General features: G+C 39.2%; 1 protein-coding gene across 8 annotated transcripts in view; it reads left to right on the top strand.

Moving 5' to 3' along the window:
• LOC144593628 (intersectin-2-like) overlaps positions 1-14,326 on the top strand; it is a 143,343-nt gene extending 129,017 nt beyond the window's left edge. For all 8 annotated transcript variants that reach the window (XM_078399493.1, XM_078399496.1, XM_078399492.1 and 5 more), the window contains 4 exons: positions 2,707-2,789; positions 5,506-5,589; positions 8,796-8,969; positions 9,956-14,326. In XM_078399493.1, the coding sequence (XP_078255619.1) occupies positions 2,707-2,789; positions 5,506-5,589; positions 8,796-8,969; positions 9,956-10,113 (499 nt within the window). In that variant the 3' untranslated portion in view covers positions 10,114-14,326. The remainder of the gene's footprint in view (positions 1-2,706; positions 2,790-5,505; positions 5,590-8,795; positions 8,970-9,955) is intronic.
• The last annotated feature ends 667 nt before the right edge of the window (positions 14,327-14,993 follow it).

Raw genomic sequence — 14,993 nt, 5'->3', positions numbered from 1 at the left:
TCCTAATGGAAACTCAGATTATTTGCGCTGCCACTTGCTTAAGGAATCTCACAGGTCTAGTTTATGGTTTAGCAATGGTTTGAGGATATTAGTCAACATCGGGTCTTACCTCCATTCTCTGGGAATCCTGGAGCACAGGAGAAATATTTTAATTTTCAGCTCCTTCCTTGTAGCTCCTTTAATTGCAACTGGAACATTGGAGGAGCTCCAAGTACAAACTACATTTACTATTATATTCCAGGAAGAACAATTGTATCTCAACTCAATCCAGCACGATTTTGGCCAAGCTTTGCATTTGCTCCTAATTATATATTTTATTCTATTGAAATATAATGAACAAAGTTTAATTCAGTAACTCCTAATTAGAATCTAACTACTTGAAGTTAGTTATTTATCATTCCCAGATGGATAGGACCTGTTTTACCTCTGTCACACAGACAAGACATTTTTCTCACCACCAAACAAAATTGGCTTTCATGGTAGATTTTTCAAAATTAGATTGTAATTAAAATTTATATCTTGATTTATTTTTAATCCCCAGTTAATCTCCCGTGTTGTAATTCGCTAGGGTTCATGTTTTATCCTGCCTTGCAGAGTATCGAGAATCAGAAGTGTTTAATTTTCACACGTACCAGGAAAAGAACAATGAAATTCTCACTTGCTGCAGGTGTACAGGCCCATTAACACAATGACGTAAGAAATTAATAATCAGTAATACTTGGTAATCAGACTATAGTAGTGCAAAACCAAAGTCTAGTGCAATCCGAAACAAAGTCCATCATAGATCGTTGCTGTGGTAGTGTTGTGGTTAGTATTATACAGTGCAGTTACTGGGAAGAAGCTGTTCTTGAACTTGGGAAGAACTGTTCTCGAGCTCCTGGACTTTCTTCCTGATGGTAATGAGGTTAGAGTGTGGCTAGAGTGATAGTGGTCAGTAATGAGGTAGGAAAATTACTGCAGCTGCTGGTCCAAATCGAAGGTATCACAAAATGCTGGAGTAACTCAGCAGGTCAGGCAGCATCTCAGGAGAGAAGGAATGGGTGATGTTTCGGGTCGAGACCCTTCTTCAGACTGCAGACCATCAGCTGTAACCCGCTGAGTTTCTCCAGCATTTTGTGATACCTTGGGTCTTTAATGATATTAGCTGCCTTTTTGAGGCAGCACCTCCTGTGAATCCCTTTGGTGGAAAGACATTGAAAAGAAATAAAAGTCACTCAGAATCTAACTACTTGAAGAGTCAATGCTGATTTTGGAACATTGAGTCACCTTGCTATCTTCCATGTTTTAATTTTTTGAAAGTAATTGTTTCTTTTTTGACTGCTATTGCACCTCCTCCAACCTCATCTGCTGTATCCGCTGTTGCAGGTTTGGACTCCTATATTTTGGAGTAACATCACCCATTCCTTCTCTCCAGAGATGCTGCCTGTCCCGCTGAGTTACTCCATTTTGAGTCGATCTTCGGTTTAAACCAGCATCTGCGGTTCCTTCCTACACATGCTCTCAATTTGTTGTGTAGCAGTCCAGGGGACCAGGAAACTGTAACCTGATTCATGCTCTTGCATGACCCAACCTGTTTTTTAGGTTGCCATTCACTTGTGTTTTGCCTTTTTGTGGCTTGTTGCCCTTGGGCTCTCGGACATTGTGTGCATGCAGGCGGCTGATTTATTTACTTGCACTTCTTTATGTGATGATGGATTGAAATAAAACAATATTTGTGGGTTTTTTGCTTTCTTGTTGTTATGTATAATGGAACATGTAAATGATTAATAACTGAAAATGCATATAGTCACTTTTATTTTTTATTAATCCTGGCTGGTTACATTCATATATTGACTTGAATAAACATGCCACATAAAGCACAGGAACAGACCATTCGCACAATGTAAATGCAGGACTTGATGCCAAGTTCAACTAGTCTCATCTACCTACACATGATCCATATCTTTCCATTCCCTGCATATCCATGTGCTATCTAAAAGCCTCTTAAATAACAATATTGCATCTGCATCCACTGCCATCCCTGGCACCACCAACCTCTGCATTTAAAAAAATCTGCCCTGCACTTTTTCTTTAAACTTTGCCCCTTTCACCTTAAAGCTCTGCCCTCTAGTCTTTGACATTTCCATTTAAGGAAAAATGTATCAACTCTAGTAGAAAATATTTGGATTTTGTCTTTAGTGATAAGGTCTGTATTGTATAGGTTTTGGTACCAAGGATTCTATTTAATTTTATACATAAGAAAAAACAATTTCACTGTAAATGTTGATTTTTTATTCAACTGGGATTTGAATCGATTTATGTTGTTTGCTTACCATTAGCTGAAGGACCTGGCTGGCTCACGTCCCGTCCATTCGTGCAGTCTGTAATAGTTATTTCCTCTGATTCCTTTATATCTCAGAATTTAGTGCTCCCAATATTCACCCACCAACCCATATCCCATATCACCCAAGTAGATCAATTAACCGTGTGCTCTATGGCTATGCAAAGCAGTGTATATTTGCCAATATAACAAAAATAGTTTACTCTTTAATCTAATATAGACCTGTGAACTACTTTGAGATATTTCCAAGCAGTTTGAAAGTGGATCGTTTTGGAACTTAATGTCAATTTTGTTTCTGAAATGGTTAGAAAACTTGTCTAATTAATTTGAATGCATGAATATGTTTGTCCAGTTTGATGAGTTGTCTCTCTTTCACTCCTTTGCAGGACTGCCTGGGTTCAAAAGATTAAAGCAGCTTCTGAACAGTTTATAGAGACGGAGAAAGGAAAACGAGAAAAAGCTTATTTAGGTATAAATAGTACGCATTTATGTGTACATATATAAAAACATAAGAATAAAACACAAAGTGCTGGAGTAACTCAGGTCAGGCAGCGTCTCTGGAGGACATATATAAGTGACATTTCAGTTTGGATCCTCTTGAAGAAAGGTTCCAACCCAAAATGTCACCTATCCATGTCCTCCAGAGATGTTGTCTGACCCACTCTGGCACAATTTTTTTTTGTTGTAAATCAACATCTATAGTTCCTTTTATTCACAAAATGCTGGAGTAACTCAGCAGGTCAGGCAGCATCTCGGGAGAGAAGGAATGGGTGACGTTTCGGGTCGAGACCCTTCTTCAGACTGATGTCGGGGGTGGGACAAAGGAAGGATATAGGTGGAGACAGGAAGATAGAGGGAGATCTGGGAAGGAGGAGGGGAAGGGAGGGACAGAGGAGCTATCTGAAGTTGGAGAAGTCAACGTTCATACCACCGGGCCGCAAACTGCCCAGGCGAAATATGAGGTGCTGCTCCTCCAATTTCCGGCGGGCCTCACTATGGCACTGGAGGAGGCCCATGACAGAGAGGTCAGACTGGGAATGGGAGGGGGAGTTGAAGTGCTGGGCCACCGGGAGATCAGTGGCGTTAATGCGGACCGAGCGCAGGTGTTCAGCGAAGCGATCGCCGAGCCTGCGCTTGGTTTCGCCGATATAGATGAGTTGACATCTAGAGCAGCGGATGCAATAGATGAGGTTGGAGGAGGTGCAGGTGAACCTCTGTCGGGTACGTCGAACAATCCCTGTTCCAGACGTACACTGGCCCCATCCCCGAACTCTACCTCCGCTACATCGACGACTGCATTGGTGCTACCTCTTGCACCCATGCAGAACTCACTGACTTTATACACTTCACCTCCAATTTCCATCCTGCCCTTAAATATACCTGGACTATCTCTGACATCTCCCTCCCGTTTCTGGACCTCACCATCTCCATCACAGGAGAAAAATTAGTGACGGACATTTATTACAAGCCCACCGACTCGCACAGCTATCTGGACTACACTTCTTCCCACCCGGTCCCCTGCAAAAAGTCTATCCCCTACTCCCAATTCCTCCGTCTACGCCGCATCTGTGCCCGGGATGAGGTGTTTCAGACTAGGGCTTCCGAGATGTCCTCGTTTTTCAGAAAACGGGGCTTCCCCTCCTCCATTATAGATGAGGCTCTCACTAGGGTCTCTTCTACATCCCGCAGCTCCGCTCTTGCTCCCCATCCCCCCACTCGCAACAAGGACAGGATCCCCCTCGTTCTCACCTTCCACCCCACCAGCCAGCGGATCCAACATATCATCCACCAACATTTCCGTCACCTACAACAGGACCCCACCACTGGCCATATCTTCCCATCCCCTCCCCTCTCTGCATTCCGCAGAGACCGTTCCCTCCGCAACTCCCTGGTCCACTCGTCCCTTCCTACCCAAACCACCCTAACCCCGGGCACTTTCCCTTGCAACCGCACGAGATGCAACACCTGTCCCTTTACCTCCCCCCTCAACTCCATCAAAGGACCCAAACATTCTTTCCAGGTGAGACAGAGGTTCACCTGCACCTCCTCCAACCTCATCTATTGCATCCGCTGCTCTAGATGTCAACTCATCTATATCGGCGAAACCAAGCGCAGGCTCGGCGATCGCTTCGCTGAACACCTGCGCTCGGTCCGCATTAACGCCACTGATCTCCCGGTGGCCCAGCACTTCAACTCCCCCTCCCATTCCCAGTCTGACCTCTCTGTCATGGGCCTCCTCCAGTGCCATAGTGAGGCCCGCCGGAAATTGGAGGAGCAGCACCTCATATTTCGCCTGGGCAGTTTGCGGCCCGGTGGTATGAACGTTGACTTCTCCAACTTCAGATAGCTCCTCTGTCCCTCCCTTCCCCTCCTCCTTCCCAGATCTCCCTCTATCTTCCTGTCTCCACCTATATCCTTCCTTTGTCCCACCCCCGACATCAGTCTGAAGAAGGGTCTCGACCCGAAACGTCACCCATTCCTTCTCTCCCGAGATGCTGCCTGACCTGCTGAGTTACTCCAGCATTTTGTGAATAAATCGATTTGTACCAGCATCTGCAGTTATTTTCTTATATCTATAGTTCCTTGTTCTCAATAAAAACAAATATTTGTTTGACCTCATTTAGTCTGCTTCACCTTTCATATCCTTCTGTTATTAATTTCAAGTAAAAACACCGTACCAGAATGATGCCTGGACGAGGAGGTATTAGCTACAGGGAGAGGTTGGACAGACTTAGATTGTTTGCACAGGAACGGCAGAGGTTGCAGAAGACTTGATAGAAGGATATATAATTATCAGAGGCATAGATAGGATAGACAGTCAGAACCTTTTTTCCACGATGTAGTGAATCACGGGACAGTGATTACTTTGTAATCTGTAGCAATTGATTAAGTAGCTGGACAGCAGATGGATATCCATCTTTATCCTGTGTAGGAAAGAACTGCAGATGCTGGTTTAAATCGAAGATAGACACAAAATGCTGGAGTAACTCAGCGGGACAGGCAGCATCTCTGGAAAGAAGGAATGAGTGATGTTTCGGGTCGAAACATCACCCATTCCTTCTCTCCAGAGATGCTGCCTGTCCCGCTGAGTTACTCCAGCATTTTATGTTCATCTTTATCCTACCATCTCAGCTTTGTGTACAAACCAAACACTTCTGACAGACCTTGTTATTTTTCACTTGCAGCGCGCTCACAGAAGACGAGTGGAATAGGAAGACTTTTGGTGAGCATTATTGAGGCAACAGAACTGAAACCCTGCAGGGCAAACGGTAAATGACTGGAAAAAGCAATAATTATTTGGGCTTAACTCATTTGGCATTTTAAATTGCTTTCAGCTAATAAGGAAAATGATTTAAATTTATGAAGTTGTGTGTTTAAATTTAGTTTGTTTTTCATTTGAATCTCTGTTCCAGTCCATGAGTCATTGTGCTTATAATTTACAATGTAATCAAATCTAACTGCCAGGAACTTGCTCGTGGTGTCAATTGTGTTTAATTTGAGGCCGTGAAGAGCTTTTACCATTGGACTAAAAGCGCCATATTATGTTAAAACTTGCCTGCCATATTAACTTACAACATAGAACCCTCAAAGGTATCACAAAATGCTGGAGTAACTCGGCAGCATCTAGGAGAGAGGGAATGGGAGACTGAAGAAGGGTCTCGACCCGAAATGTCACCCATTCCCTCTCTCCTAGATGCTGCCTGACCTGCTGAGTTACTCCAGCATTTTGTGATACCTTCGATTTGTACCTGCATCTGCAGCTATTTTCTCACATTGAACCCTCGTCTGCCCATCGAGATTATGCTGGCTTTCAGAGTATTTCCATTCCCCCCCTAATTCTCTCTCTCTCCCAACCTATTCTCCCCACATTCTCATCAACTTCCCCCTCCCGCATCACCCTCCTCCAGACTTTACCACTCACTCACACACATGCAAGGCAATTTATAGTGGCTGCATTAACCAGCCAAAGTACAGTGCCCTCCATAATGTTTGGGACAGACCCATCATTTATTTAATTGCCTCTGTACTCCACAATTTGAGATTTGTAATAGAAAAAAAATCACATGTGGTTAAAGTACACATTGCCAGATTTTAATAAAGATCATTTTTATACATTTTGGTTTCACCATGTAGGAATTACAGCAATTTTATACATAGTCCTCCCATTTCAGGGCACCATAATGTTTGGGATACAGCAATGTCATGTTTAATATTTTGTTGCATATCCTTTGCATGCAATGACTGCTTGAAGTCTGAGATTCATGGACATCACCAGTTGCTGGGTGTCTTCTCTGGTGATGTTTTACCAGGTCTGTATTGCAGCCATCTTTAGCTTATCCTTGTTTTGGGGGCTAGTCCCCTTCAGTTTTCTCTTCAGTATATAAAAGGCATGCGCAATTGGGTTCAGATTGGATGATTGACTTGGCCACTCAAGAATTTACCATTTTTTAGCTTTGAAAAACTCCTTTGTTGCTTTAGCAGTATGTTTGGGATCATTGTCTTGCTGTAGAATGAACTGCCGGCCAATGAGTTTTGATGCATTTGTTTGAACTTGAGCAGATAGGATGTGTCTGCACACTTCAGAATTCATTATGCTACTACCATCAGTAGTTGTATCATCAATGAAGATAAGTGAGCCAGTACCTTCAGCAGCCATATATGCCCAGGCCATAACACCCCCACCACCATGTTTCACAGATGAGGTAGTATGCTTTGGATCTTGGGCAGTTCCTTCTGTCCTCCATACTTTGCTCTTGCCAGCACTCTGAATAAGTTCATCTTCATCTCATATGTCCACAAGACCTTTTTTCCAGAACTGTGGTTGCTCTTTTCAGTACTTCTTGGCAAACTGTAACCTGGCCATCCTATTTTGGCGGCTAACCAGTGGTTTGCATCTTGCAGTGTAGCCTCTGTATTTCTGTTCATGAAATCTTCTGTAGTGGTCATTGACAAATCCATACCCGACTCCTGAAGAGTGTTTCTGATCTGTCAGACAGGTGTTTGGTGATTTTTCTTTATTTATAGAAAGAATTCTTCTGTCATCAGCTGTGGAGGTCTTCCTTGGCCTGCCAGTCCCTTTGCGATTAGTAAGCTCACCAGTGTTCCAAACAGTTGATTTTGGTAAGCCTAAGGTTTGGCTGATGTCTCTAACAGTTGTATTCTTGTTTCTCAGTCTCATAATGGCTTCCTTGACTTTCATTGGCACAACTTTGGTCCTCATGTTGATAAACCCCAATAAAAGTTTCCAAAGGTGATGGAAAGACTGGAGGAAAGACTAGGTGCTGAGAACTCTCTTATACCTGCATTAAGGAGGCATTTAAACACACCTAAGCAATTACAAACACCAGTGAAGCCATGTATCCCAAACATTATGGTGCCCTGAAATGGGGGGACTATGTATAAACACAGCTGTAATTTCTACATGGTGAAACAAAAATGTATTTAAAAAAACCTGACAATGTGCACTTTAACCACATGTGATTTTTTAATATTACAAATCTCAAATAGTGGAGTACAGAGCAAATAAATAAATGATGCCTCTTTGTCCCAAACATTATGAAGGGCAATGTACATGTCTTTGCAACGTGGGAGAAAACTGGTGGCACTGGGATAATGTGTAAATTCCGCACTGGTCAGGATCAATCCTTCGTCCTCGGTGCTGTGAGGCAGCAGTTCTCCTAATGGTGTTCCCCTTGAGATCAAAATGCATTATCGCCCAAACCAGTGCAACTCCACTGGAAATGTGAAACCCAAGTGTAGAAGGATCTTTGTCCTCAGGTCACAAAAACAAATGTTTCGCACTTAAAATCACTGTGGGATCATTTCATTATTTTAATTGTTACTGTGTAGTAAAAACAGTAGAATCACAGTACAATCAACTGATCTATTGGAATTTTTTAACACGTACAAAAACTGGAAGAATTTTAATAACTGCCTTGAGGAATAATGATCTCGGATGGGTTCCAAGATAGTGATATGGACCCACAGACCTATCAATGGCCTATCAATATTTGTGTGCCATTGAACCATGTAACATAACATCAGCCGAGCAGTTCTGTGTAGAAGAGGCAGATCTCGGAAATACCATAAAACCTCGATGTAAATGACAACAGAGTTACTAAAAAATAAATATTTGCTTTGGCCCAAACAAAAAGTGATATTTTAAGAGTCTTAAAAGGTACATCACAAAAATTCAGCTAAGTATTCCTAATTTTCTTTCTGAAGCTTTGATAAATAATTATTCATCCCAAGTAGCAGGCTTTGTGCTTTTCCTAATCAGCTTTTCTCAGTAAAATACACACGCAAGACTGTGCACAAATACACGCTACTGAAACAATCATCCATTGGGAAAGTTTTCCGATCAATAAAGGGACTTCCTGGTGAATCAAGGAACGTTCATTTAAAAAAAAAAGTATTGTGAATGTTTGATGAAGGTGCTGACTTAACGTTTTTGTCTGGTTCATGTCACTACCAGGAAAGAGTAATCCTTACTGTGAAGTCACCATGGGATCCCAATGTTACACAACCAGAACTCTGTCAGACACACTGAACCCAAAGTGGAACTTTAACTGCCAGTTTTTTATCAAGGACCTTTACCAGGATGTATTGTGCATCACAGTCTTTGAAAGAGATCAGTTTTCACCTGATGGTAAGAGTTCAAGTAATAACCAATTTTTCTCCTCAATATGGATTGATAGACCACATACCATGCAAGACATTACGATAATAAATGGTTTGTCACTAGTCTTAGTAAACATAACTTGTAATGATTCAGTGATTACCCTGCTAAGATAAAAATATTTTGTAGAAATTTTAGTTCTGTAAGATGAGTGAACATTGTAAAGAAGTTGTTTTTTCTGGTCCCTCGAAAAGTGCATTTAAATATGCTTCTTATGATGCAATGGTAAAAAGATATAATTGTTTACAAATTTTGAACGCAGGTTTGCACACATTTTTGAACTTGAATTGCCCAGTTTTCAAAACCACAATATTATGTGGTCTTTCATTAAAAAAAAATTCCAATCCCAATAAATGAGTAGGAAGGAACTGCAGAATATGGTTTACACCAAAGATAGACACAAAGGTTGAAATAACAGTGGGTCAGATTGACACAAAAGCTGAGTTACTCTAGTTTTTGCGTCTATCTTCCCAATAAATTAATATTTCCAGTCCATCAGTTAAAGACAGTAAAATGGGTTATGAAGTTCTGGCACTTGTGTTAACAGAACCATGACATTAGGGTTTGCATTTTATAATAAACTTAGATACTGTTTCAGTGAAATAAAATATTGAGATTTAACACGGTATTTTAGGATCTTATGAAATTACTTATCTCTATTTTAAACCACTGCTACTAATTCTTTACTGATATGCATTAAATGTATGGACATCAGGATACACGGCTCACAAAATAGATTCTGGAATTTAGCCACGCACACCAGGTTGGGACCCTTCTTTAGAATCAGTGTGAAGAATCAAAGCTGCCTGACCCGCTGAGTTTTCCAGCACTCTGTGTATTTTCATGGTGATGGATAGACTGGTCTGGCTAGTGGCTCTTGACTGTTGTCAAGGAAATAGTCAGGATAGAATTAAGTGAATTCTGCACATCAACATTAATATATAATTTTTGGACAGATTTCCTTGGTCGGACAGAGGTTCCAGTGGCAACAATCAAAAAGGAGCAGGAAGGCAAGGGGCCAACTACAAAACGCCTTCTTCTGCATGAAGTGCCGACGGGGGAAGTATGGGTGCGTCTTGATCTTCAATTGTATGAACAGAAGACGTTGCTATGAAGTTCACGCTTCAGAACTTTGTGAAATTTGAATGCTCAGTGAGTAAAATCGTGGCATTGTTCAATGGATGACAAAATTGGAAATGTTCCTTCCTGGAATTCACGATAAAGTCTAACAAATGAAACCTCGACCAAAATACACTGTGATACTCAATATTCATTGCCAATTAGGTGCCAGTTTTGTTACTGTGATTGAAATTATTGGGTCTTTCTTTTTCCATCCTATGTCTGCCTTTTCACCAGAAATGAATAAGGTACCAGTTAATGTAGATTTCAGCAGATTGGGCATAGAGGGAGACAGATTATTATCCTCTTATTGAGGACAATCATACTTCCTGCCTAGAACTGTTGTTAACAACACAAAGACTTTAACGTCTTTAAAAATGAAGAATATCCATTATTCAAATCGTTGAGAAGCAATACCTATTCTAACTTATGTAAAATTGACAGAATGCATCTTTTGAATTGTCTTGAAATCTCCTTTATAATTGCTAAAAATTTACATGTGGGAGCTGGTGTTAAAAGGAATTGAATTTTAGGCTAAAATTTGACTTAAATGTACCTATATTTTCAAGTGAATCACTGGAGTGAACAAAATGGCACCATTCACCAAGGTTTAGGATTGGCACGCAGAACATTTGCTCAAGATATTTGCTGGAAATGTAAACTCTTTATGAGAGCTAAAAATCTGTGGCAGCGCCCAGCTACTGAATAGGATCAATAGGTTTTGTGGACCTTTTTTTGTCATATGCAATAAATTCAATCCCAGATTTATTTCCTGTATATGAGAAAAGCAGCATATTAAGAAGTCTTTACCTTGGCACTGGTTTAGACAAAACTGTCAGTATGTAATATAACATTTCTTATTGCCTTCAGGGGGCTTGTAGAAGTTAACAGATCTTTTCTGATGTTTTGTTTTCTTTTTATGTCGTCAATCATTCATTAATGTATTTCTTTATCTCTGGAAGCACACAAGCTATACCAATGATTTTGTTCCATTCAACAGAACTTTAAACAATAATGAAAATATTTTCACATCTAGTGGTGTTATCTTGAAACCAGATTTTGTAAAGTATACTTTATCAAGTAAGACTAAATTTGATGACAAGTTTCTCAGGTGCCAGCTACTTTATTAAGATTTGTTTATATTTACATATTTAAGTTCCTAATTAAGTTTTTAAGATGTGTATTTCATATGTACTGTCCATCATTCAACTGGTGGGACATTACCAGAAAACGTGTACAGTTAAGTGAGAGAATGATTAAAGAGAAAAGGTGAGAGGCAGAAATAATTTTGTGGTTCCATTTTTTCTTCTATATTTACATGAAAAACCATATTGAGAGTCCGAGTTACAGCAAATTACTTTGACGTGGTAATGCTAAAACACCAATTAATGGAAATGCAAAAATAGAAACAAAAGTGTTGGAAATGTCTGCCCAAATCATTTGAGAATAATTTGGAAAGGCAGATTTATAGTTTCTATAGTTGGAACTATATAGTTCCACTCTCTCATTTGCTGATTGACCAATTCCATTTCCATTTTCAGACTGAATTCCTTTGGTTACAGACTGCATTCATGTGCCAAATGGAATTATTTCCAATATCTCTCATACTGGAAATTAATCATTGAATTTCAATTGATTTTGTTCTTAATTTTTTACAAACATAAGCATCATTGACGAAAGTGGAGTACTGCTCTCTATGTTCCTGAAGTTAACCTGTGGTCTTTTTGATTGTTCATTATTCTTCATTCCTGCATTACAAACTTGTCTTGAACTTGTTTTTACAATTTTGGGTTTCCTATTTGTATTTTATTTTATATTTAAAAAGCTATTAACTTTAGCATGGTGCAGGTATTGTCCTTTGAGAAAGCATGCAAGCATTACTGTACTGTGAATGTGGTGTTAGTCATACAAGAATATAACCCGTTTCATTCTCCAATTTACACCACTGAGAATACTATATAAAATCTCCAATTGGTGTCCCTTAGCCTAGGAAGATTGTTTGTTGTAAGTAGGTTCAGTGGAAATGTGCGATATGGTGATTTGTGTGCAATACGTAATATCAATAATTCGAACCTGAGCATGCATTAACTGCTTCAGTTAATAATATGAGAAACCTTTTGGCTCAAGGGATGTGGATTTCCCATTTTACAATGCAAGGCACAATTCCAAATAAACTTAAAGTCCAAATAAGAAACACAACACTGATCGTTCATGACATGTAAGGCTTATTCTATCCAAAAGAATAAGTGAGGGACATCAATTGTGTTAAGTTATAATTATTAGTACTGCTGATCAAAGGGAGCAGAGAAATGTCATCACTCTTGGTTTCAGTGGATGTGAAAGCGTCACCTCATTTTGTTTTACAGAAGCAGCCATTGATGTACATATGAAGGTCAAATTAAATATTTATTTTCTATTTTTTTGGATCCATGGTAAAATCTCCATAAACATGGATAACTGAACCACTGAAACCCCTAGTGATATTTTAGTATCACTACTTTATTTCCAGTTCAGATTCCATTTAAGGTCAATTAAGGGGGGCAATTAAGGGCGGCCAGATGGGAAAGGTCAAAGCAATGTATTTATTTAACATGAGAATAGATCATTAGCAGAACTTTAGATACAGTGTGTCATCTGAAAAGTTTTCTGGTAAATCCCAGCTCAGATGTGTCTTAAATGTCCATGAAGATATTTCCCAATCCATGATAATTTATGCAAGATTGGTAGAAGCAGCTTTTCTGCTTGTTTACCAAGTGAAGTTACACCAGGAGTTTGAGAATTTCCAATGAAGTTTCACCCGAGTAATTACTGAGGCTTAATTAATTTCCTTCATGCATCCTCCTTCCCATTCCTGTAAGTATTTTTGAGTAGTGCGTTCAAGTTCAAAATATCACATTAATTCATGCAAATAATCAATTGCTGTGGAGGAGGAAGTGTAGGAAAGATGCCAGTTACCTAGGATATTTGCATACATTTCTAGCAGATTAGAAGTATAAACAAGTATAAACTTGTTGCTTTTCACTCAATTCCATTATCTGTCACTAGCCAGAGATGTTGAACAACTAATACTTAGTACACACACTCAATTTACAGTTTGTGGTCAATCTTAATCGTTATATCTAGAGATTACCTGCCCGACATTGGGGGATGTTCCATCTTAAGCTCTGGCCTTTTAACCTCATTCTTTTGGCAACTTGTTTACTTTCATCTGGCTTCAACATGCAATAATCACTCCACTGCTTTCTTTACAATTAAAAATTATTTCTTTACAGTGAAACAATTCTTGCAGTTAATAATGGGAACCCATTACTATTTTCACTCTTCCATCTGATATCTGCGTATCAGCTATCCAGGCAGTGAGCATGTAATGCATTAAATGGCTGACAAAACTGATGACGAATTGGTTTATTCTTGGGGAAGTCACACTCATCAGTAATAGCTGACTTGCAATATTTGAACATTTTCCCAAAAGCTGCAGTGATTGTATGTCGGTTGATAACCATTTTAGCTGATGCCCTTCAATCCGAGAATTAAAATCAATTAGTAGTTTAAAAAAAATGTTGAACTGGATGTTGAAATGTTGAAATGTCGGACTTTGTAAATGCTATGATATACTGCTGATGTTTCCCTCCCTACACCCTTTCCAAAATTTTCTTGAGAGCAATCATTGTACAGTTGACCAAGCTGCTAAGATATTGGCATTGACTGCCAGAATTTGTCACAATGCGAAGTCTTTAATTGTCATTGTTTTTATCACTGATCTTTAAGCTAGAATGTATAAAAACTCAAAACAGCTGCAAGGTCTGCAGCGTAAATTAGTTTTCCTGAGAGCAAAAATGTATATTATAAATGAGGGAACAGGGAATGTCTATTTTGCCAAATATTTTTCCTACCTAAGAGCAATAGTTATAAGGGTTCTGAAAAACACACTGTAGGGGTATTAAACCTCTGATAATTCAGTCAAACCACTGCCAAACTGTTACTATTGTTGAAAACAGTTAAAGGGGATTGAAACTGGAAGTTATAGTTTAATATTTAAAGTCTTGGCATTTAAATTGTTGTTTGCTTTGTTGAATCATGTAAACTTTTTTTTAATTAACGTGATTTTATGCCACTGCCCTTCCTATGCAGTCTGCTGTAGAGAATCTCTTTGCACTACTGTGGTATCAGTTGCTTGATATTTTGTAGATTACATTTCTTTGTATAGTTTGCAGTTTAATAAATCTCTGATGTCAATAAAATTGACGTTTAAATTAGTGTCTGGTCTGAATTTTAATTTCTGGAAATCATTGAAATAAAACAGGTTTATCTTCAAATCGGAAGATGATTGGTCTAAGTATGACTCCGGGACGTAAACAATCAAGGTTCATGTTTGATTGTGCAGAGTGTGTACGCTGCTGTTTCAAATAAGGAATATTTATTTCAATTGTTCAGATGTACATTAAAGACTCAAGTGATTTCATGAGCAAATGTCCATTCATCTTCCACAGACACCTGAAGCAATTAAAATGAGCAACAATACTATTTAGGGCATGATAATTTGAACTGTCTGCTTCTTGCCAAGTGGTTTGAGGTTTGGAAGGTGTCAGTTTGACAATCCACTTACTTTTACTTTACACTAAGTGACACTTCTTTGTCTTTCTTTTGGGTAATGAAATAAGAATTTTGATATGGCAAAAGGTGGTCAGATAGCAGAATTAAAAGAGTTTGTAGTAAATAAATTAGATGGGCTATCAAACAATTACGAAATATCTGGGTTTAGCTGCGCTACTAATATATTTTGTATGATATAATGAAAATTGTATCACCTTAGTAACCTATTACAATATAATTTAACATTAATGGACATCCACACGCTCTAACAGTTTGCTCTAT

This window comes from Rhinoraja longicauda, chromosome 5 (assembly GCF_053455715.1).
Source record: "Rhinoraja longicauda isolate Sanriku21f chromosome 5, sRhiLon1.1, whole genome shotgun sequence".
In the NCBI taxonomy this organism is placed as follows: Eukaryota; Metazoa; Chordata; class Chondrichthyes; order Rajiformes; family Arhynchobatidae; genus Rhinoraja; species Rhinoraja longicauda.
The sequence above is the reverse complement of the archived record's forward strand: the minus strand, read 5'-3'. Positions and strand labels throughout refer to the sequence as shown.